The 21,305-nt window shown below is 46.7% G+C and overlaps 1 protein-coding gene across 2 annotated transcripts in view; it reads left to right on the forward strand.

Moving 5' to 3' along the window:
• Positions 1-9,466: 9,466 nt before the first annotated feature.
• Positions 9,467-21,305, forward strand: part of PID1 (phosphotyrosine interaction domain containing 1) — an 87,827-nt gene continuing 75,988 nt past the window's right edge. Inside the window, exon 1 of one of the 2 annotated variants that reach the window (XM_074878233.1) lies at positions 9,467-9,565. In XM_074878233.1, the coding sequence (XP_074734334.1) occupies positions 9,536-9,565 (30 nt within the window). In that variant the 5' untranslated portion in view covers positions 9,467-9,535. Of the gene's footprint in view, positions 9,566-12,510; positions 12,971-21,305 lie in introns of those variants that run through there. The other variant, XM_074878235.1, reaches the window with a different exon arrangement.

A 21,305-nucleotide genomic window follows, 5' to 3' on the forward strand; every position in this document is an offset into this window, starting at 1 on the left:
TCTCCAGTACTCAGCACGCTGCTTTCCCTTTCTCCTCTTGCCCTGCGTTGTCCTGCATGCGATAAGGACAAAGCCTGGTGGAGATTTTTAGAGTGCTGAATTAGGTGCAGAGTTTATCAGATTCCCCCTGTCTTTGAACCACTTCATTTCCACAGAGAGAGTATTTTACAATTCCATGGAGATGCCTTAATTCCTGATAGCTTTGAAGAGTTATTATATTTTAATACATGCAACATTTAAAATAGGGTAGTAAGCGAGCAGTATTGACAGACATGTTAAGTTTAAATCAAAATATCTCACAGCTGTGATTTACTTAGTGATATATGTTGCTGAATTTTGAAAGACTTCAATTGGAATTGATTATTGAATGGTAAATATGGTGGTGCTTTGATGACATTTTAAAGTTTTATGCAATACTACAAAATTTCTGTAGAAATTGGTTAATATTATCTAGTTTTGCTCCACTTCAGGGGACTCCTGTCTGCAGAGAAAACCAAAATCTTCCAACAAAACCACTACCCTACTCTGTCAGTAGGGCTGGCACTACCCATGTTTTTTAAATTGTTTTTCAAGAAGCCCTGATTTTGCATAAGCAATATAGAAATCGCTTTTTCCATCTGGCAGTACCTCTCACGAAGGGCAGAAGTTGCGGGCAGAAAAATAATATCAGACTTCAAATTAACAATTAAATATGCTCTTCATTCAAAAGCATCTCAGCCTAGAGATTTCTGAGAATTCATTGTCTCTCTTTTCCGTTTATGTGTCGTCTCTGATTTACATCCCTCTTCTTCAAACTTCAGTGTCAGGGGTGATTTATGAGTGGAATTTTCTCTGTAATATTCTGCAGCAATAGTTGGCAAATCCCTTCCCTCAGCATGGGGATGTATTCTTTGTTACACACCAAAGAGGCACATAACCCTTAAATTTCTTTAAAAAGACAATGCTTAATAAGCTTTTTGAAAGGAAAAATGCAAATCCCAGCTCATAATAATCCATCTCATAATTACACATAGATATGTTACTTGCATAAAAACTGCTCTGGCTAGGTGGCATTGGCATTTTATGTGATGGATCCATCAAGAGCCCCTCCGACTGTCACGGGTCAGTCTGTTTAACCGATCTCTTGCTTTTAGCTTGAAACAAGTTCCCACATGGCACTCAAGCAAAGCATGCGAGTCCAGCTGCATTGCTGTACTGAGGACTGCTCATGCTGAAATTTAAGCATGAGCTTAATGAAGGACTTCTGAGGTTTGTTAATTTTCTTGTATGTATCTTTGCCTCTTCTAGGGTTGAAGACATGTTACATGTTTGTAGGGTTCTTCTATGAGTTGCAAAACCTGGTAAAATCTTGTGTTGAAATGTTGATGACATTAGCCTTATATCTTCAGTGAGAGCTCTGCATTCATTCTGCTTCCCAAAAACTTAGAAGGGACTGAGTACCACTAAATTATTGTACACAAGAGGGTGATTCTTGGGCTTCTCTGGATGATTTATAAATCTGTATTTACAACCTCTATAGGTATTTTCCAGCAATTCAGTTCACATCCACCCAGCAGCACATATGTTAAAAATCTTCCCAGTAATCAGTGCAGTGCCCAGGTTACAGATCAAGAAGGAGACCCTCCACAGCCCACTTACCCATCTGTCTTTTCTTAATTAGGGCTTGGGTGAATTGGAGCCTGGTTTCATCCCTGAACTCTGCTCTGTTTCCTGTCTCACACATTTTATAGTCTAGAACCACTGCAGAGCAGGGAATATGTGTTCCTTGTCCTACAATGTTTTTTGTTTTCTGCCCCTTTATGTGATTTGACATACTCAGACATTAGTGTTTTCTTGTTACCGGTTGTTGTTGATTGTGGAGGACAGCAAGTGCATTAAACAAATGACACCAGTACTGTTACACATCCTATTACACCCTCTGCCATGAACATCTCAGCAGGGCAATGTGAAAATTATCTGGTTTTATCTGTGAAAGAACCTTTGTATGCACAGGCATTTCCAGGAGAACTTGTGTTGTTATAAGAGTGACTCTTTAGAGTGCTCAAGTGGGGGAAGGAGAAACATCTCCCAGATTATCACATAGCTGACCAGTCTCCTTATGCCTATGAATAACTAATGGGTACATGTCACTGAAATAGGAAGTGTGGCTTCTAGTAAACTTCCTATTTTCACGGATAATCTTGAGTCATTGGAAATTGTGAAATCTAGATCACAGATTGCCAAACCTTTTTCTTGTTACAGTGATGCTCTGCAAACAAAAATTTTGATTGAAGACTGTCAAAAGTATCTTTTCTCAGTAAATTTTCTGATTCTGAGGGAATATCCAGTGCATATAAAATGGCCCAAATATTTATCACCTATGATTCTTCATTGCTTTTTATAATTCCATCGTCTTCAGTGCTCTCTCTAAAACCAGCTTATCTATATAGACACGATTCTCCTCTTGCTTATGTTACTAAAAATCAAAAGTAATTTAAATTAAGTTCGCAGAGTGTAACTCAGAGAAGAGTCATGGACAGAAGCTGTGAAGATGCCATGGATTTAGTTTGGTGTAAAACTGATGTAGGATGATGATGATCTCTGTACAGATTTGTGGAGGTACATATTTCTGTTTCACAGACAAGTAAGTATTTAATAATTGTCTGGGGTAATTCACAAATAAAGACAATACAGTCAAAGGTGCACAGAGCTGACAGGGGTCTTAATAGGTCCTGTTTCAAGTTCTTCTGGACCTTGGAGAGAGTGAAGGTGTAAGTTTGTGACACATGTCAACCCGAAGATTTTATGGCAGTCGTTTTCTGCTGCTTACAAGATTAACTGGTGCATTAAGAGCTGGGCTTGAGCTTCTTGGGGTATGTTAATGCAAGATTTGCTGCTAGAGGCTGTCTGGGAGATGTCATTGTCCTGGCAAGGAGGTGTCTGGCCACCATCTGTGTCACTGGTGCCATGGTAGGAGCACTCCCTGGGGAGGTGAGGACTTCTTCTGTCCCATCTCTCTGGCATTTACTCTGCCTCCCGCATGTCCTCACCACCCCCAAACCCCCTATCCTTTGGCTTCCTCAGGCTCTGAGCCTCAGGTTTTTCCCCTTTCTCATCCTTGCTGTCTGTCTCCTCCCAGTCCCACTTCCTCGGTGGGGATCCCTCAGGACACATCCCGCGCTGGGACCCCCTGTGCTCAGCCTTTCCTAACACGGCAGCTGGGGACTGGTGACTGCCAACAGTACTCCCTGTGCCTGCCCTGCCTCTCCCCTGTCCCCACGTCTGGGTATCCCCTGCCTCCCGCTGCAGGACTGCTGCCTGGCCCACAGCCTCTGAGCCACTTTCGCCTCCTCCCGCTTTCTCCAGCCGCTTTTCTTGCTGCCTCCATGGCCCAGATTCGGACGGCCTGAATTCCCCACAGGCCGGTGTTTCCTGCTGGCTGGCATGAGGCTGCCAGGGCGCGGAGCCAGGAGGCCGCCTTCGCCGGGGAGCTGGTGCAGCCACAGCCCCCGAGCCCCAGCCCTGCCCCCGCAGCACGGCCACTGCCAAAATCCACAGATTAGTCCTTTCTTTCCTGACGCTGGTTAGGAAAAAAGGGGCCTAGTTGGTACTGATTTGAGAGGGTTGGCAGCTTCGAAAGATCGACTTTGTGTTTGCTGGGAGGCTGACGCCCCTTCTTTGCTTGCTCACCGGGGGCTTCCGCTGGCTGCAATGGAGGTGCTGCCAGCAGAGGTGACGGGAATACTAAGAATAAAACTTGCTTGTCCCTGTATTATCATATATTTTGTCCTGTGCAGAACTGATGTGGCCTTTTAAATCCATGCAAGACCTTTGCAGCAACCTCCCTTCTGCACTTGACCTACTGTGGCTTTGGTGGTTTATTTTCACTGCTGCTGCAAGGAGGACTGGTACAGTGCCAATGTGAAGGAGGAGTGAGACCAAATATCTGCCTTTCTCAGGATGAGGCCAAAAGGTGAGAAGAAGAAAGGGATATCACATAAATATGGACAAATAGGTCACTACCTGTGCATTGTATGCATTTATTTAGTCCAGGTACCTTCAAAATTGTCCAAGTTATTTTTGGTAGAGGAAGAGAGGTAGCTATCCTGGTTCTTGGGGAAGGTGGTGGGGAAGTTACAGCTGAAGAGGTAATCAGAACCATAACCTCTTTTGGTGCCAGCACAGGTCATTAAAGACACCTGGTTGCTATGGGAACCCCAGCAAGAACTTCTCAAACAAATTGGAAATCAGGACTTCATGATACCTGACAAGCCCAGCCTGGATGGGTGGGAGAACATGGTGTATCGGAACCTGAATTATATCCCTTCCCTGGGATACTTATTGCTGCATCAATTTAACAAATCATTAATACCATGTTGCTTCAGGTTTATAGCATCTCCTGATGCCATTTTAAAATACTTGCGAAAGGGATAATGAGCCAGATGCACTGCGAGCAGAAGTGGCCTCTGCTGAACCACTTTTGGTGGAGCTGTGCTCCCGCGTCTGCGCAATCATCCCAATGCACCTACATCATCAGGATAAAAATGACTACCTAAATAACAGTACTGCACCGCTGGGATTGTACAGTAAGCAAGTATGTAAATAAATTTTCCCTTCAATTTACCAAAACACAATTCTGAAAGGAAATCAAGGACCTCTGGAGATATGTGATCTGCATTTTCCCAGTATTCAAATGAAACATCTTTGTTGTTGAATTGCTGTTACCTTAACAGCAACCATACTTTAGGCAGCTCCCGGGTAAGGAATACAGAGCCAGATCTTTAGATGCTGCTGTGCCTATCGAAGGGTGTATATCTGTCATTTAGATATAACTGTAATTTAAATTGCTTCTCAATAGCCCCTGAACCCTGCAGATGATTGAGTCCCCTCAAAGTCCAGCTTTCTGTTGTCAGCATTTGCAAACTGCCAATGCTCTGACACTGCCCCAGCCACCCCTTGCCTGCACCCCATGGCTGGCCACGGTGCTGGAGGCCCAGCCTGGCCGTGTCCTCCCTGAGCAGTGCCTGTGCCGCGGCTCCCCCACGCCAAGTCTCCAAAGCACCCACCCTGCCACAGGGGCTGGAAATCTCTAGTTTGGGTATTTACTCTGCCATATTTATCTGACATAAAGTTGAGACCATGCTATCCTATCTAGCTTTGACATCTGCAAGAGATGAAGTTCTACTTAAAAATATATTTATTATTAACTTGAATGTTAAAATATGATAGTTGTCAAAGAAAACAGTTTGAATTACTTGGATAGTGTATTTTGGGTTGCTTCCGCACAAAACATTTTTTCAGAATGATATCAGAAAACTTATACAATGTATCTCATGTCCTTCATCTATGCAAGGATGCTGCATTTGCTTGGAGTGAGTTGACAACATGTTTAAGAGTAACAAGCGTATTTAGATTTTGGAAGTATGTTATTAATTACAGCACTTTACAGAACATTAAATTTGCTAATTAGGCAAACTCTTACTCTGCAAAAGCAAATCCAAGGTAAACTGTACACTTTGTAAAGTTGCATAATCAAAAAGAGGATCTTGGAAACAGGACTTGCAAAGTCTGCACAATATTTGGGGAAGCAGAATTTAAGTAACTGAATGACTCTTCTAGTCATGTTTCAGTGAGAAGTAATAGTGCTCCTAAAGCTAAATGGAGCTTGTGAAGTCCAGTAATTCATTGGGATCAGCAATTAGACAATTTTAGTTAATTAGAAAAACAATGTCTACAGTTAAAAAAAAAAAAGGTAGATTATTTTTGTTTTCAAATGCAGAGCAGCCATGTTGCTATAAACACCTTACATTGGGGTATGAGATGATGCAAAAGAAAGACACACTAAATAACTAGGAGCCATTAAAAGAGAGAAAATATTCTGGAGTCACTGGAAACACTTCAAATTTGCTATGTGAATAAAAGTGAAATAGGTCCTATTGCATCAAATACTCCCTCTTGAAATGCAAGAACTCCCCTGGCTCCAGTATTTTTGTCCTGTGAGCACAGAAGTGAAGGAGACTGAGGGAAGTGGGACCAACCTGCATAAAGTATTACAGTCTTCGGAAAGAATTGTCTTAATATTAACTTATTACAGGAAGAGAAACTCCACAATTTGGCACAGTAAAAGGAAAATTAATAGAAAAAATATCTGTATCTTCTTCAGGCACATTCTGGAACACATCCGGGAAATATGAATTCACACTATTTATTTAAGCAAAAGATCTCTGACTGGCTGGCAGCAGGACTTACTTAATGCAGAACAGCTTAGATACCCAATAAAAAATGATGCTTGGATTAAAATATTAGAAAGTCTAGGTAAAAATTACCTCATCTTAGTGAGATTGTGACATGAAGTCACCCGAGTTTAATTGATCGTTTCCTGAGCTGGGCTCTGGTTGGTGCCCTCGCCACCCCAGCAGCGCTCGGTCCAGCCAGAAAGTGAGTTTCCTGCAGGGGCGTCACGGGGCATGTCCGAAAGGGGTGAATTTCCTGACACACCGTAACCCATGTGATGCTCCAGTACTCCTGGAGACTAAACAAACCCAAGCAGGGTGGCTCTGTAGCTGTCTCATCTCCACAGTGCTGCTCACTGCCTTGGTGAGGGGTAAGGCTTAGGGAGGATGCTGGTGGGGCTTGCGGGGCTCACAGATTGCTTTATAATCAACCAGTTTGATTTCAGAAATTTGCAATCAAGCTGCTCCTCTCCACCCATAAGCATATTCCTACCTTCCTGTCATAAAACCTCAGCCTGAAGCCTACAGTATTCATTTTCTCTGTTCTCATATCCTTTTGGAAATTGAGTAAGCGACTGTTCTTGTTTGTTCTAATAGCATGCCACCCATTTTGCAGTAAATGCAGCTTACCCCCTGAATTGTTTTAGTTTGTATAAAAGTCGTGTAAACTAAGAGAGAAGGAGCCTCCAGCCATAGGGTTGGTCTCCTGCTAATTGCAGATCCTGAACTTCCTTTGTGCAGGGCTGCTGCAGACAGCCCGGGTTGTGCCTGCTCCCAGCTGGTTCAAGCAGTGATGGCGGGTGGATTCACCCTTATGGGAAGGAGTGATGAAACTGCTCCTGAGTTCACCGGAGGAAGATCAAGGCTTTTAGAAAATGCCCTTGCACAGAAGTGTAAGCATCAGCTGGAAGAAACAAGAGGGTAACAGGGACACTGTGCTTGCTCAGAGAGTGGGGAGAGCTCTGGTGGGCGTCTTGGTCAGGAGCTGGTGCAGGGTTAGTGCTTCCCTTCCTGGAGGGAGGAGGGTGATGCATCAGTAAGTGAGGCTGCCAGACTTGAATCGCTTTAATTAGGCTGTCACTGCTAAAGGATGTAGTGGTAAAGTGTTTTCAGAAACAATTGAAAAGTTTAAGTTCACTGAGGCCTCACTATGACCAGATGCAGCCTCACCCACATCCTGCAACATGTCTCAGGGTGTTGGTTCTCCAGACTGGCCATGTGGCAGAGCTGCCCTGAGAGGGTCATGGTTTCTTCACAGGTGAAGCTGATACCTGGCTTTTTGAGAAAATGCCCTTAAGTATTGCTTTACTTTGCTATTTAAAGCACTGACACTGAAATGATATCACACTTGCCCCTCAGGCTGGCGCACCCACAACTGATTTGGGAGGCTGGCTTGCAGGCTGCTGGGTGTGGTGCTTAATGCCTGGGACAAGCATGACACATGCTCCTCTGGCTTTTTAACAAATCTTCACGGCACCCAAGCATGAGGCACTGCCAGGTGGCCCTGGGTCAGTAGGGAGGGCCGGAGGCAGCTTTTATGCCTGGAAAAATGTTCTTTGGTGCAGTTCAGGAACCTGTAGAGACTTTCCCTTTTCTGTGGCATTTCTGATCTCCACAGGGAAGAGCAATGCCTGCACGTCTCTGCACAAGCTGGGGGCAGAGCATGTGCGTGTCCTTGCGAGTGCTGGGGCAGAGCCATGGGAGAGCCCCCACCTTGCCGCCCCCACCGCTACCCCCAGGGTCGATGGCTGCATCACACTCCTGGCCCTGCTCCCTCCATCGTGCCAGGTAGCTGGGATGCAGCTCTGCCATGACCTAAAACGTGCCCAAGCACCAATGTCATTTAGGTACTTCTGGAGGTTTTGCCTTTAACCTCCTGGACAGCAGAAGAAGGCTCAGGTCTGGGTTTTTGCCTTTTACAGCTTAAATGGATGTCCCGTGCTGGTGTAGGGCGCTGTTAGCTGACAGCTCATTTGGGGTCAGTGACAGCATCCCCCCCACTGCCTGGGAGGCGCCACGGAGCGGATCCATCTAAGGAGACGGAAACATCAAGTCAGGTAATTGTGAGGGTGACGTGAACGTTGCAATTCACACGTTATTTTAATAACACTGACAGTTTTCCTTATACGCCTGTGTGGCAGCTGGAGCTGAGACCGGTGCTGCCGCCATGCTGTCTGGGGTAAGCTGAGGTGTGGGTGTATCTCGTCAGGTCTTGGGGTGGAGGCGGGTGGGTGTGTGCTGTGGGAGCGGAGAAGGCGAGTTTTTGCACCTCAGTGTTTGGAAACAAATCTGTTGACTGCAAGTGCTGTGCCTTAATCTGCTGCTCCCTACTCTGTCAGAGTTAGGGGGTGGAAATGGTCCTATTTCTGCCGCTCCAGCAGCTCAGGCCTCGCACAGGGTGAGGGGCAGGAGGAGCCCAAAGTGTGGCTGGGGCCTGGGCTGGGCTGCGCTCCGACGTGAGGGAGAGCCCAATGCCTCTTGCTGTAGCTTCAGCAGGGCTGGGGCAGCTCCCCATGGCACTGTGCCCTCACTCCTCCATCTGCACCCCAAATGTAGCACCAGAGGCTCGGGCTGGTTGTGGGGAAGGGCGGTCGAGACGCTCCATGGGGTATTTTCCCGCCCCGTAGCAGGAGGAGGCAGATCCCAAAGCCTGTTCTGGTCCTGCTGGAGCTGATGATGCCAGGCGCTGTGGAACAGCCGAGCGTGGCCTTGACGCTAGTGTGGCGTGGGCCCCTCAGCCACCCCGGGACCGACCGGGCAGGAGGGATCCTGACCCCAGCCGGTGGCCCCCGGTGCCAGCAGCAGCCTGGGCGCGGGCACGGGCAGGGCTTTACGGAGCCGGGCAGCGACCTGCTGACTGGGCAGCGGTTTAAACCTCTCGCAGAACAGGAGAAAAAAGTTTCAGTTGGTGGGAGGAAGGCGGCCTCTGGGGAGGGCTCCCCTGGAGTGCCCCCTCCACCCTCCCGGGCAGCGCCCCTCGAATGCACCTCCGCCCGGGGATCGCGATGCCGGGGGGCGGCGGGCTGTGCGGGCAGCCGGGGGTGTCCGCGCCGCGCCCCGGCCCTGCCCTGCCGTGTCCCCAGCGAGCGGCGCAGGTGGCGGCCACGCCGCGGGGGGAGATGCCAGCCCGCGGGCGATGCCGCGCGGCAGCCGGTCCCCGCGCCGGTGAGTGGGTCCGCGCGTGGCCCCCGCCCCCGGCGCCCCGCGGCGGACACGCGTGGGCGGAGCGGCGGGGCGGGGCGGAGCGCGGCGCGGAGGGGAGCGCGGCCGCAGAGAGCCGCGCTCGGCGCCCGCTCGGCAGCGCCTCCCGCCGCCGCGGCACCATGTGGCAACCGGCCACGGAGCGGCTGCAGGTACGCGCGGGCGGGGGTCCGGGCCGGGGCGGGGGGGCCGAGCCCGCCGAGCTGCGCGGGGAGGGCGGCGGCGGCGGTAGCGGGGCTGGCGGAGCATCACCCCCCGGTACCGGGAGTTTGCTACAACTTCTCCCCCCGCCTCCGCGGAGGGTGGGTGTGCGGCGGGGTGGGGGGGGAACGGGACGGACAGACGGACGCACACAGTGCGCGGGGGAGGGAGGCGCTGCCCCGGCGGCATCCCGGGGTCCCGGCTGCCGCTGCCCGGCGGCTCCGGCGCTCCTGGCGGGGCTCCGGTGCCCGCGGGCGGGGGGGCGGCTGCGGCCACCCCGGCCCCGGGGGTGGTGCGGCTCGGTGGGGTTGCGGCGGGGGAAGAGCCGTTTAGGGGCTTCCCCCCGCGCACCCCTCAGGTGAGGGGGAGCCCCGGCGGCCCGGCCGCCGCCTGGACCCGCCGTGCGGGAGGGGTCCCCCCGCCGCGATAGCGCGGGGGACACAAAATTCTGCGGGAGCCGTTTGCCACCCGCAAATCTACAGGTCCGGATGGCTCATGGGGACTTGGACGCCCCCGCGCCGCCTCTCCGCGCCCCGCCGGGCGGCCCGCTCCCCCTTGCCGCGGGTCGGGCTCTGCTAGCTCGGGCTCTGCTAGCTCTGGCTCTGTCGCTTTTAATGTATGCTTTTATGCATATTTCATATTCCGGGTGAAATCTGAGACAGGCAGAGAGCAAGATGAAATAAAACTCACTTTGTAGTTCCACTGTGTCGACTTCATATAGTTTTCCAGAGCAAGTGTCTAGTGTGAGAGAACTGGACATTTTAAATAAGAATCAATGGTCTTAGTAGATGACAAGGAAAGGTTATTATTGCTTTTGCAATTCAAATTGAGAATTTGCTTTGATATCATCTAGCAGAAAATTCAGTGGTTTGATTTGAGTTGATAGTACAGCCAAGCTGAGCAGATCCATGAGCTTTAATCTGCACCAGCCAGTAACAGGAATAATTCCTGTTCTTAAAAAGACATACTTTTCTCTACAGTGAGAAACTTGATTTTTAGTGGATAGGAATGATGTACCACATCCATAGTTGATAGATTTCAGGGTAGAAACTGTGTGAGCATGCTATTATTTGTTTGTTTCCTCCTGTTAGCCAGAAACCTCTCTGTGCTGAACACAAGCAGCAAGATCACCTGTGTTAAGCAATTAATGATTTGGGGCCAGTTGTACAGGCAGGAGTGTTCCCTGGGGGGTTATGCTGCTGCAGGGAAGGACCTGAGGTGAGGCTGCACCCTACAGTCGGGGGCAAAGAAGGTGAGGGAAGGGAAAGAGGAGGGGAAAGCTGAGGTTAGTAGTGTTGTGCTGGTCTGGATCGTGCTGACTGACTGGGTGCCCCGTTTGTGGAATTAGGAGGTGTTAAAATAACAAGATACTAATATCACAAATACCTGATACTCTTGGCAAGAGCATGCCAGGCTAAAGAGAACCAAGTGCATGTGTTTTGCAGAACAAGGTTGTGAGTGTAACCTTATTTAGGTGCCTCATGTATCCCTGTGCACTGGTAGGGGTCTTGCCTTAGGGAGTGGGTAGGAAAGGCCGTGTGCTGTGGGGAACCAGGGCTGCCTGGAGGGGGGATGCTCACTGGGCCTCTCGCTTACCTGTTGGAGCACAGCACAGGCATGTAGCAAGGGGAGCCCATGATCCTCCCTGTTGCTGGAGGGGAGCCATGAGCACCAGAGTTCTCAGCAACGGCTGTTGACTTTGTGCAACCTACTGTTGGTTGCTTCTAGCTGGAGGCTCCAGACGTCCTGAGCCTCTCAAAATGTTGAGTGCCTGTAAGTGAAGTTCTTGCCAACAGGAGTTGCTGGGGAAGTGCATGAAGAGCTGTGGAGAAGGGGGAAAGCCTTGGAAAAGTCACAGGAAGCCCATAATAATTCTGTGTTCATACAAGAGGTTAAATAACAACATAGTGAATGGTGGACAAAATGAATGCAGTGAGTGGAAGGGTGCTGGGAGTAACTAGCATGTGATCCTGTAATTGAAAGCTGGATCCATCTACACATGATCCAGAGTTGCATGGGCAGTAGACTTATCTAATGTTCCCCTTGAATTTTTTTTCTCCAAAAAACCTTTGAAACCTGGTCATTACAAGTAGCCTGATCTCCCCTTCTGTCTCCAAAAACCGCATGTTGTGCATCAGCAGCCTGGCCAGAGCTGCTGGCAGCGCCGCCTGGCCCTCCCGAGGAGAGCTTGTGCAAGGCAATAAATGGATGTTTTTTCCCTTCTTTCTCCCTGCACTGGGCATGGGGTTTTGATTGTAGCAGGGGGATATTCGGTCACTGGGTAGAGTAGATGATGTCTTATGGTCTCTATTTGTGTGTTCTGTGATTATGGGTAATGCCAAGTCACTACTGTAGGATATTTGGGGCATACTTAATGGCAGGTCCAGTCCTATCTTCTACAGGTTTTCCTTCGAGATGATGTATGCATGCAGAAAATGTGGAGTTGGCACAGCTTTCTTGATGTTTTTATGTGTGAGCTGTATGTGGTGTAATTTTGACCCAGATGTGTCTTAGGTTAATATCCAGGCATGGCAGAGTGCAGGTCTGTTGTTAGTCCATGCTGTAGCTCTGTACTAAGTAAAACGGCAGAGAAAATATTTTCATCTTTCAGAATATTTCTTTTGGCCTGGTTCAGTAAGGGAAAGTATGAACCAGATTTGGAAGTGGATGCCTGTTGGTATGGGTCAGTCCTGCCCTCATTGCTAAGGCAAGCTGCGTATGTTTAACTTAAATGGCAGCGAGCTTCATGGTGTGAAGACCCCTGTCGTGTTCTGACAAAGTGTGCAATAGTCATCTATTGCTCGCGGGTCTCCTTTCCCCGTCCCACACAGTGTATGACAAGGCTGCACGTTCCTGGTCTGTGGCCGTTTGTGTGAAATCTACTTTTGTTCCGAATGTGCTCAGTCCTGTCAAGTTTCACAGTTTGTGCTGAAATTTTTGGCCTTGACTAGACGGGTACAATTCCAGTAGTGAGGTCAGCAGCAGAGCTCATGCATACGCAATAGGAATGAAGTGTCATCAGCAGCTGGGTTACAAAAATGCAGTGAGCTGGGGCATGAGCTGGACTTTCCTCACTGCTGTTGTGGCCACTCACTGCTGAAAGCTTCATCTGCTACTGAAATGTGCCCCCCTTCCTGGGGCTTTGGTTTCTGGCCTTGCTGGAATAATCTGTGATCACTTTTTTTAAATTATTTTTTAAAATTTTTTTGTTGTTGTTGTTGTTACTCTGTTCTCCACTCCACTTTTCTCTGATGGAACCTTTTCCTGTTATCCTGCTGCTTAATGAAGAAGCCTCTCTGTTTCTGGAAGATATGTTGAACTGAATTAAATGGATTAGAAGAATCACCTAGAAAAATGTAAATATCTAGGTTTCTGGAATTTCCTTGAAAATATGATATGGTGAAGCCTGCTTTTCTTCTGCTGTTCCTTTCCTTTCACCTTTTGTGATTCTTTCACCTATAGCAACATTGCAGTTACATGTATTTTTTCCAGAGTTAGTGGGACAGTCAGTTACACGGGAAACTGCACATTTGGGATGTTGCAGGAATGTACCATAGGGATCAGTGAGTCTCTGGTGTGGTACTTAAGAAAACTGATTTTGCAGGTAATACAGGTATTAGCATTATTCACACAATGTAAGAAGAGATGATCTGGGACTGTGTCTTCTTTGAAGACTTCTCCCCCTCTAATGTCGGTGGCGGCATTCCTGGTTTGTGTTCAGTAAAATGCAGGTGAATGGACTGAACATGCGCGTACCTCCCTGTCTCCTCTGCTGGAGATGTCACTAGCGTGTGCTTCAGGTATTTAAGGGTTGTTTTCCGTGCTGGGAATGCTGGGGCTCCAGCCCAGGGCTTGCTATGCCTTCTGGGTATGGTTTTCATTGCTGTGTTTGCAGCAGACCTTATCGATGGTTATAAGCAGTGCACTCTGATTTTTGGCTTGACATTTGTGGCAGCGACACTGGTTGAAACGATGCCGAAAATATTCTGAAATCTTTCTTTAAAATTATTTCCAAATGTACCCCCTGTGCCTGGTTTGGGACGCAAGGATTGGGAGCCCTCGGCAGCGCAGCTGGGATTTTGGAGCTGCTGGCCTCGGCAATGCTCCCATGAGGACTCTGAAGTGGTTTTTGAAAACAAGCAAGGTCTTCATGCAGTTTCGTGTGCCTGTCTGAGAGATGACTGCTATTTGCTTTGAAACGTAAATTTTCCTGGAAGCTTGATGCCAGACATTGTTTCTAGATAATAAATCCCAGTGGGTGCATAGTTTCCGAGGTCATGCTGCTTATAAGCCCTGTTTATAAGTTTTCCTGCTTCTCTTAACATGTGTGGGATAGGGATCACTGCATCCAAATACATTTTCCCCTGATGTGGGAGATGCAGCAGTGCTGGTGCTGCCCAGCCTCGTGCTGTAATGCCAGGTGTGCCTGAGCTGAGCTGTGCCCACGAGCCCTCCTTTTGGAGCAGCTCTCGCGTTTCTTCTGCAGGTGGTACCGTTGGTGAGGTTGCATAAGTTGGGGTCAGGTAGTGGGGAGCAGACAGGCGTGCTGTGTTGTGGAGCTGGCTCCCGTCCCACATCCTGCCCTTGCCTCCGGGTCCGGGTGGGAAAACGCTGCTGTTTCAGATGCTTTTCTTGGGCATGCAGTTGCCTCTGGCCAAGCGGTCGCTTGGCTTCTGCTGTCATCTGCACCAGCGAGAGAGGACCCCCTTGCCGCCTGCCACCTCCCTGCTTTGGGGCTGGACATCATTTGGTGAAGTGGTTTCATAAGGACATGGAAATAGCTAAGTGTTCATGGTAGGACTTCAGTGATTCTCTGTCTGCTTATCTGGAAATTCACTATTCTTACCAAAACCCACAGTTTTGGGCCATTTCTGGGCCAGAATTTAATAGCGGGTGACCGCAGTGTATTCTCATATTGCTAGAAGTTATTTCTTTCATAGCACAGAGTTTTGCATCTCTTCTAATGTGCTGTGAGGTACTGTGAGGGAGAGCTGCGGGTGGGTGAGATGAGACAAAGCGAAGTGGGTGACGGAGGGCAGGAAGCTTCAGGTCCTTCTTTACTGGGGCAAGTTTGATTCTCTGAACCCAGAGACTTAATTTTGCCATCATGTAACTTGAGCAGCCTGTCTGAAGTCTATGGGAAATAAGTTTGTGTAAGGTTGCTTTACCATAGTCTTTAAGTTGCTGGTGTAATTTACCTCCACATCATTAAGATACACAGTAAAAACAGTGTAGCTATTGATGGAAGTGAAAAAAGTGAAAGCAGCAATACTGGGAGTGTTGCTGCTCACCTTCTGGCCTGGTTGCAAGCGTTGCTCTCCAGGGTTTCATAAACGGATTGCTTGTTTTGCTGGGATTTGTTACTGTACCCTGTAACTGCATCTTGAATCTACTGATGCTTTTAGATTTTGGGATGATAGACTCTGTTGCTGAGTACATATTGTATTACATGCATCCACTACCACCTAGTATACACATCAAGTGCATTTCTCATGTCAGGAACATTTCAACTCTTCACTAAAGAAGAGTCAGCTCTCGGCAGACTTACACATGTGTGATGGCTTTAAGGTATCACGGGTGTGGTGGTTTTATGACAAATGTTTGCATGTGTTCAGACATAATGTGGTTTTAGGTGCTATTGGGGCTTTCAAAATCAACTTCTCATCTATTATATGTCCAGTGTTCAGATGCATATGTATGTTTAAAAATGTAGTGTACAGACAGTTGAAACAATAGTTTTCCAGTTTTTGGAAAACCTCCTTTTTAAACCAAACACAAACAGGTTGTAAGTGTAAAGCACACAAACAGCTGTCTAGGCAGAAACCACTGTGAGACATGTATAGCAGGACTGATACTACTACTGAACTCTGGTTTCATTAAATATTCTGTCAGAAGGAAAAAGTGGAAAGTATTTGAAATTTAAGCTTGAGTCATGTGGATGCAAATGTCCGGGAACTCTTACAGCCCAGTATTTTGGCACTATATAGCTTCAGGATATCTTTCAAGGCATCAAAGTTTTTGCACTAGTTTGCTGCTATGACTTTACAGCAGTCAGGGATCTTTAAAACAAAGCTCTGTGATTCCAGCAAGCTCATCTGGCACCACTTAGCTTGGGCAGTTCCTTTTTTCTACATTATTTATTCTTTGTAGAAAATGAATGGCTCTGGAAAAATGCTAATTTTGGGAAGCATTCTATGACCAAAAGAAAATCAAAATCAGTGACTGCCTTGTGGAAAGCCCCCCGGGAAATGATCTTAAGGGTTCGTTTATAGTGTACTACTGGTTTCTGTTTATGAAGCTGACAGCCTGTTTGACCAAGAAAAAAAAAAAAAAAAATAAAGCAGTGATTTCCTTGAAGGAAGACAAACTAAAGCCTTCAGTCTAAGTAGTTCAGAATTTTAACTGCCAGTTTCTTATTTTCTCTTTGTCACTGTGACAGTTGGCAGTGGTGTGTCATGAGCGTTACCATTTCCTTCCGAGTGTGATTGAGTTCACAGGAGAGACCTTCAGCTGGGCGGTGGGAGGTGTGCTATGCTGCCGAGGCTTTGTACTAGCATCCTCGCACATAGAGCAGTACAGTGGTGACTTCATTTGTGATTTGGCTCTCTGTGTAAGGAAGATGATAGTCTGGCCCAGAGACATGTAGATGTGTAGCTGAAAAGTCCCTTTAAGCAATGTTTAGTACTTGCCCTTTTTTTGGTCACAGTGCTTTCATGTATAATAATTGAACTTATTTGCACTTCAGATAATAGCTGGAAAAGTTACAGGTGACACTAGTGTTAGTCTTCTGTGCTGTTTCTGAGTAAGTGCATCAGAAGTCTTTGATCAAAGATTTTAAATGTGTCCTGAGAAGACCTACTATGGCTTTTCATGATTTGTTTTTCCTGCTGAAATACTGAAAATGTGGAGTGAATCAAATATACATACACAAATATACATCAAATATGAATCTTTGATGTATAGAATCTTAAGGAAAAGGAGCAGGTCGGGGGCCTTTTTTGGGCTGTTTCATTCCCCTCTCACAGCTTAATGGCTGGTTGTGCTTCCAGGCAGTGTTAACAGCTAAATTTCTGACCTGAGTTACTAATAATGAGTTTTACTGACCAAGCTATGCTATGAGTGCAGTGCTGTTGGGTTTGGCATCTCTGTGCCGTAGCACCGGTGTAGTCATCGCTCTTGCGCCATACCCCTTTGTGGTGTTGGGTCTGTGTCATGCCAGCAAATTTTCAAACGTCTCCTCATGTGAAAACATTTTCTCCAGATACATTTGATGGGAACTGCCAAGAACACTGAGAGCAGATAGAAAGCTAATTAAGTGTCCTGAAGCTCAGATTTGTGGCCACCTTTCTTCCCGTGCCAGGCTCCCTCTGGGTTTGAGAGATGGTTATTCCATATGTTTTGTGTGAAGCTTTCAGAATGACCCTGGAGTAAGTTGCCAAATATTCGGAGTCTCCATTTAGGGTCAGGCTTTTCCAGAGACCATTTTACCTGGTGGACTGAGCTCTTCTGAAAACTTGCCCATTCTTTCAGTGCCTGGAGAGAAATGATGTTCAGAGTCTGGTCCCACCAGTGGAGTAGCTGACCTGAAGATCTTGCAGTGGGATCTGGTCCAAGCTCCACTGGGGTCAGTACCAACCTTGAGCCTGACTGGATTGTAGAGCAGTGCAGTAATCCTGCCCATGAGGCTGTTATGGGCGATCCATAAAGTTTGTATAGTCTAATTTAAAACAAACATTTCTCCATGCTACGGAGCTTCTTCCTGAGAATGTCTGCTGGCTGGAAGCCAGGACAGAGGAGTTTGGGATCTGCCTAGGACCAAGGGCATGGGACCTCCATGGTGATGGGGTCAACATCACATACATCATCCGAGCCTGCAAGTTTCTAGTTCTCCATTCCCTCCCTGAGCCTGGGTGTTGAGAGACAGGAGGGACGGTCGGATGCAGCATTTCCTCTCCGAATGGCTGCAGGGGGAGGCTCTCCAGAACGAGTCTCAGCTGCTCTGCAACTTTCCTGTAGCTGGGGATGAGCTTTCCTGCTGTCAGGATTAATCTGTGCTTTCTGAGCCAATGATTGTGATACTGACCTGAAAATGGTATAGTTTCTTGGGGAGGGAAATTACACCTCCCTGCAGTCATTCTGGTTAAAAAAAACAGTCTGTTGTTATTTATCAAAATTTCCCAGTCCAAAATAATATGAAGAAGTTGGTTTCTAGTGTTACGTTAAGAAATTTTGTCCTCAGTTTTCTAGTATTTCCTTCTGCTGGAGAGAAGGAACACCACAAGAAGAGTTGTGTAATAGTGTGCTGGTTCTTCTGGCTCCAGCTTGGAGCTGGAGAGTGTAAAGACAAGCAGCAAAATTGTTAGAAAAAAATACGTCAGACTTCAAAACCAGGGTTTTAATCTTTTTTTTCCCTGATTTGAGACTATTTATTTAACAAAATCTTTTTCCCATTTTTAGCTTTTCCATTTGGAATTTTTTTTTTTTCCAGTTTTTGACCAGAAAAGTACTTTTTGGAACTTAGGCGAACACTAAGCTGCAGCTCCCTGAGCTGCCTGGGTGTTGGGGCATAGCATGTACCTCTGCTCTGGCTTGCTGCACTGTGTGTCTGCGGAAGGTAGCAGTGGATTTCTTTCATCTTCCACAAAATTGTCAGTTTAAGTGCATCAGATTAACAGGAGTAAGTCAATACAAACATTGGAGAGAGGATTTTGGTTGTGTGTTGCTATGCAGCTGGGGATTTCAGATTGTCTGTTGGGCTGAGTGATATTGTCATGGGATTGTTTGTGAGGGGGACTGATGAAGTATTACTTCAGGTACAGAAATGGGTGATCTAGCAGATTTTTCATACATAGCTATTTTAAGGCAGAGGTGAACCCAAACCTGGAAGCATTTGTATGTATGTGCAGAGGATGAAGTGAGGTATTTCTGTGGCTGTCTTGCTTATCCCATAGTGTCCATATTGTTTTCTGTGCTGCCAGTCCCAGCATTGCTCAATGATATTAAATCAGTTTTAATGTGGGGTGGTTTTTTTGCTTTGTGGTTTGGTTTTTTTTTTTTCTTTCTTCTTTTCCCTAGTCCATGGCAATTTTCTGTGCCTGACTGTAAATTTCAGTCAGAAATGTAGAAGCTTGAATCTTGTCCCAGTGCTTTTAAGAAGAAGCCTGTACAGTGCAGATCTACACAGGCTCCAGTTTTCACAGCTGTGCTCTGTTGTTTGGATTAGAATCAGAAGGAAAGTTATTTTGCAAATTTTACGCTGCTCCTCTCAATAGTTTGGCTGAAAGGACCTATTGAGCTTGGTACCATGTGAGAAAATCCTGATAGTAAAGACAGCTTTGGTGTCTCCTGCTAAAATGAACTGGTGGAGGGATGTGCAGTGCTGTTAGGGTGCTGGATGGTTAATTCTTCTGGTAGGCAACGAAGAGTGAAACCAGCAGTGATTCCCGAGACACCTGGAGCCCAGTGATCCTCCAGCAGAGGACAAGGCACAGGGGTCGGCCTGGGCTGCCCCTGGGAACTGCGAATTTGGGCGAAGCTATTTGGTGGAGCATCAGTGCCAAGGTCTGCAGAAGAGATGTTACTCTCTACAAGATTGGACAGTTCACTTTGATAAATATGTGTTAAATCACTCAGATTTAAGAATGCAGTATTATCCCCATGCCTTTGAATACATTAAATTTTATCTTGCCATTTGAGATGGCAATATAACTTTTCAGTGGTTCGTAAGGAATGTTTGGAAGCATTTGTGACTGACTGTTTTGTTTTGATCTGGTGTTTAGAGGATCTTTTTTTCATTAAAGAGCCTGAAGCTTGGTGCTAGGATGTGTAACATTTTCAAAGGGGAACCTTTTAATCTTGTACCTCGAAAATAAAGAGTTGCTATAGGAGGAAGAGTTGCACAGTTTGAAAAGCTACAGAAACTGAGATAGGTCCTGTTGTTGCCTTTGCCTGCTGATCAGTGTTGCAATATTTAGTTCTTTCTCTTTCTTGTAGCTTTAAGGTTGCATGTGAATCTCTCTGTACTTCCCTTCGCAATCCTACAGCTTCTGGCTCTGTAATAGGACACACACAAGGAGTTACCCCACTGCAGACTTGGGATTTTGTTTTCCTCAACAGTGACAGAGTTCCGATTATTTCCTTGTGGTGTCCAGTGGGGACTGGGACTGCCTGGTGTAGGAAATAGACCCATCAGAAATACTGGGCTTGCCTCAGGGTCTGTAGAGGTGAAGGGCAGCCTTTCTGTGCATCACAGCCTGGGACCAGTCTCTAAACAAATGAGGTTACTGCCTTTCATAGTCAAGGGTGATGAAAAGCCCTGGCACTTCAGGACAGTGAAAAAATACTCACTGAAGTTCTAGTCACTGCTTAATTGTTCCTTTCCTTAAGCCACTCTCCTATATCCTTCTCATGTTTAAAATGCTGACAAGTTTCAGGTTGCAGAAGTGGTAGAGCTCATCTCCTCTAAGGAGAGTCACATTTGAAGAGATCGTAAGCTGCAAGTGATAGCTGAAATGAGTTATGGTAAGATCTTCACCTGGGAAGAGACATCCCAGAGCTGCAGTTTAGGGATTTCACCCCTGTGGTCGAACAAGCTCCCACCAGTTTTCTGAGCCTAGGACTGGGCTCCAGCAGGTCAGAGCAGGGTCCAGCTGTGTGGGGCAGCGAGGTCTGTATAGGTGAAGGTTTCTGGGGACATTTGTCAGAAAGACAGAATCTAAGGAAGCTTTGGATTAACGTAAAATGTTTTGTAGAGATGTGGACCTCCTTGGGGGTAGGAGGAATGGGTTGGCAGCTGGGGACCAGAGAGCTCTCAGAGTGGCCTGGGGGCATGCACAGCCCAGGAGCCCCATCTGCAGAAACCTTGCATTGAAACAGCTCACTTCTGGTTGATTTAAATTATCTTCAGAGGGCATTTATATTGTAATTTCAGGTTAGGATTTTTATTTCTCAGCATCAGAAGTTATTCAGGCAGCTTACATATTAGAAAAATAGCCACATGCAGTGGGCAGCGTTGACCAGGGAAATGCCCATACCTTGTTTGTTATGAAGTTTACTTGCACCGGTTCTGGAAGTAACAGCTTGACCTTTCGTTCCTTTGTTATGGTCTCAGGGTGTTCCGATGTGGAGCTTTCCAAGATAAACAAAGTAAATATGGTTTGGCATTTAAATCACTAATGTTGTATCAAGCTAGAGAATTTCAGAAGCCATTAATGTCTAAAAAGATGTCATTTTTTTCACTTGGGATAAACTATGCCCCTGTCTATATGTGGGTATTTTTTTTGGTCCAAATTCAGATCTTGAGAATGTTGATATAAATCTAAGTGCTATTACTAATGCCAGCGGAGTTACTCTGTATTTCTTTTACTCTGATTGAGAAGAACCTTCATGTGTGTTTAAGAGTCCAAATCTTAGATCTGATTTTTCTTCTTCCTTTCTTTTTTTTTAAACAGTGGATATATGTGACAAGATTTAATGTCTAAGAGAGCTGAACTGAATGTTTACATATGACTCTCTTTTGGAAAGTGTGTGTTATTGAAGTCATTCTGGACCGGGCCCTAATGCTGTTTGGATAAGGGTCTGCTACGTATCCGACAGAGGAACGTCTGTGTCATGCTGTGAGCTCACCGCTTGCTTGCTTTGGGGTGGGGGGAAAACAGCTTTACAAAATATTTATGGAAGCGTTAATAAGCC

Source organism: Strix uralensis, chromosome 9, assembly GCF_047716275.1.
Source record: "Strix uralensis isolate ZFMK-TIS-50842 chromosome 9, bStrUra1, whole genome shotgun sequence".
Taxonomy (NCBI): Eukaryota; Metazoa; Chordata; class Aves; order Strigiformes; family Strigidae; genus Strix; species Strix uralensis.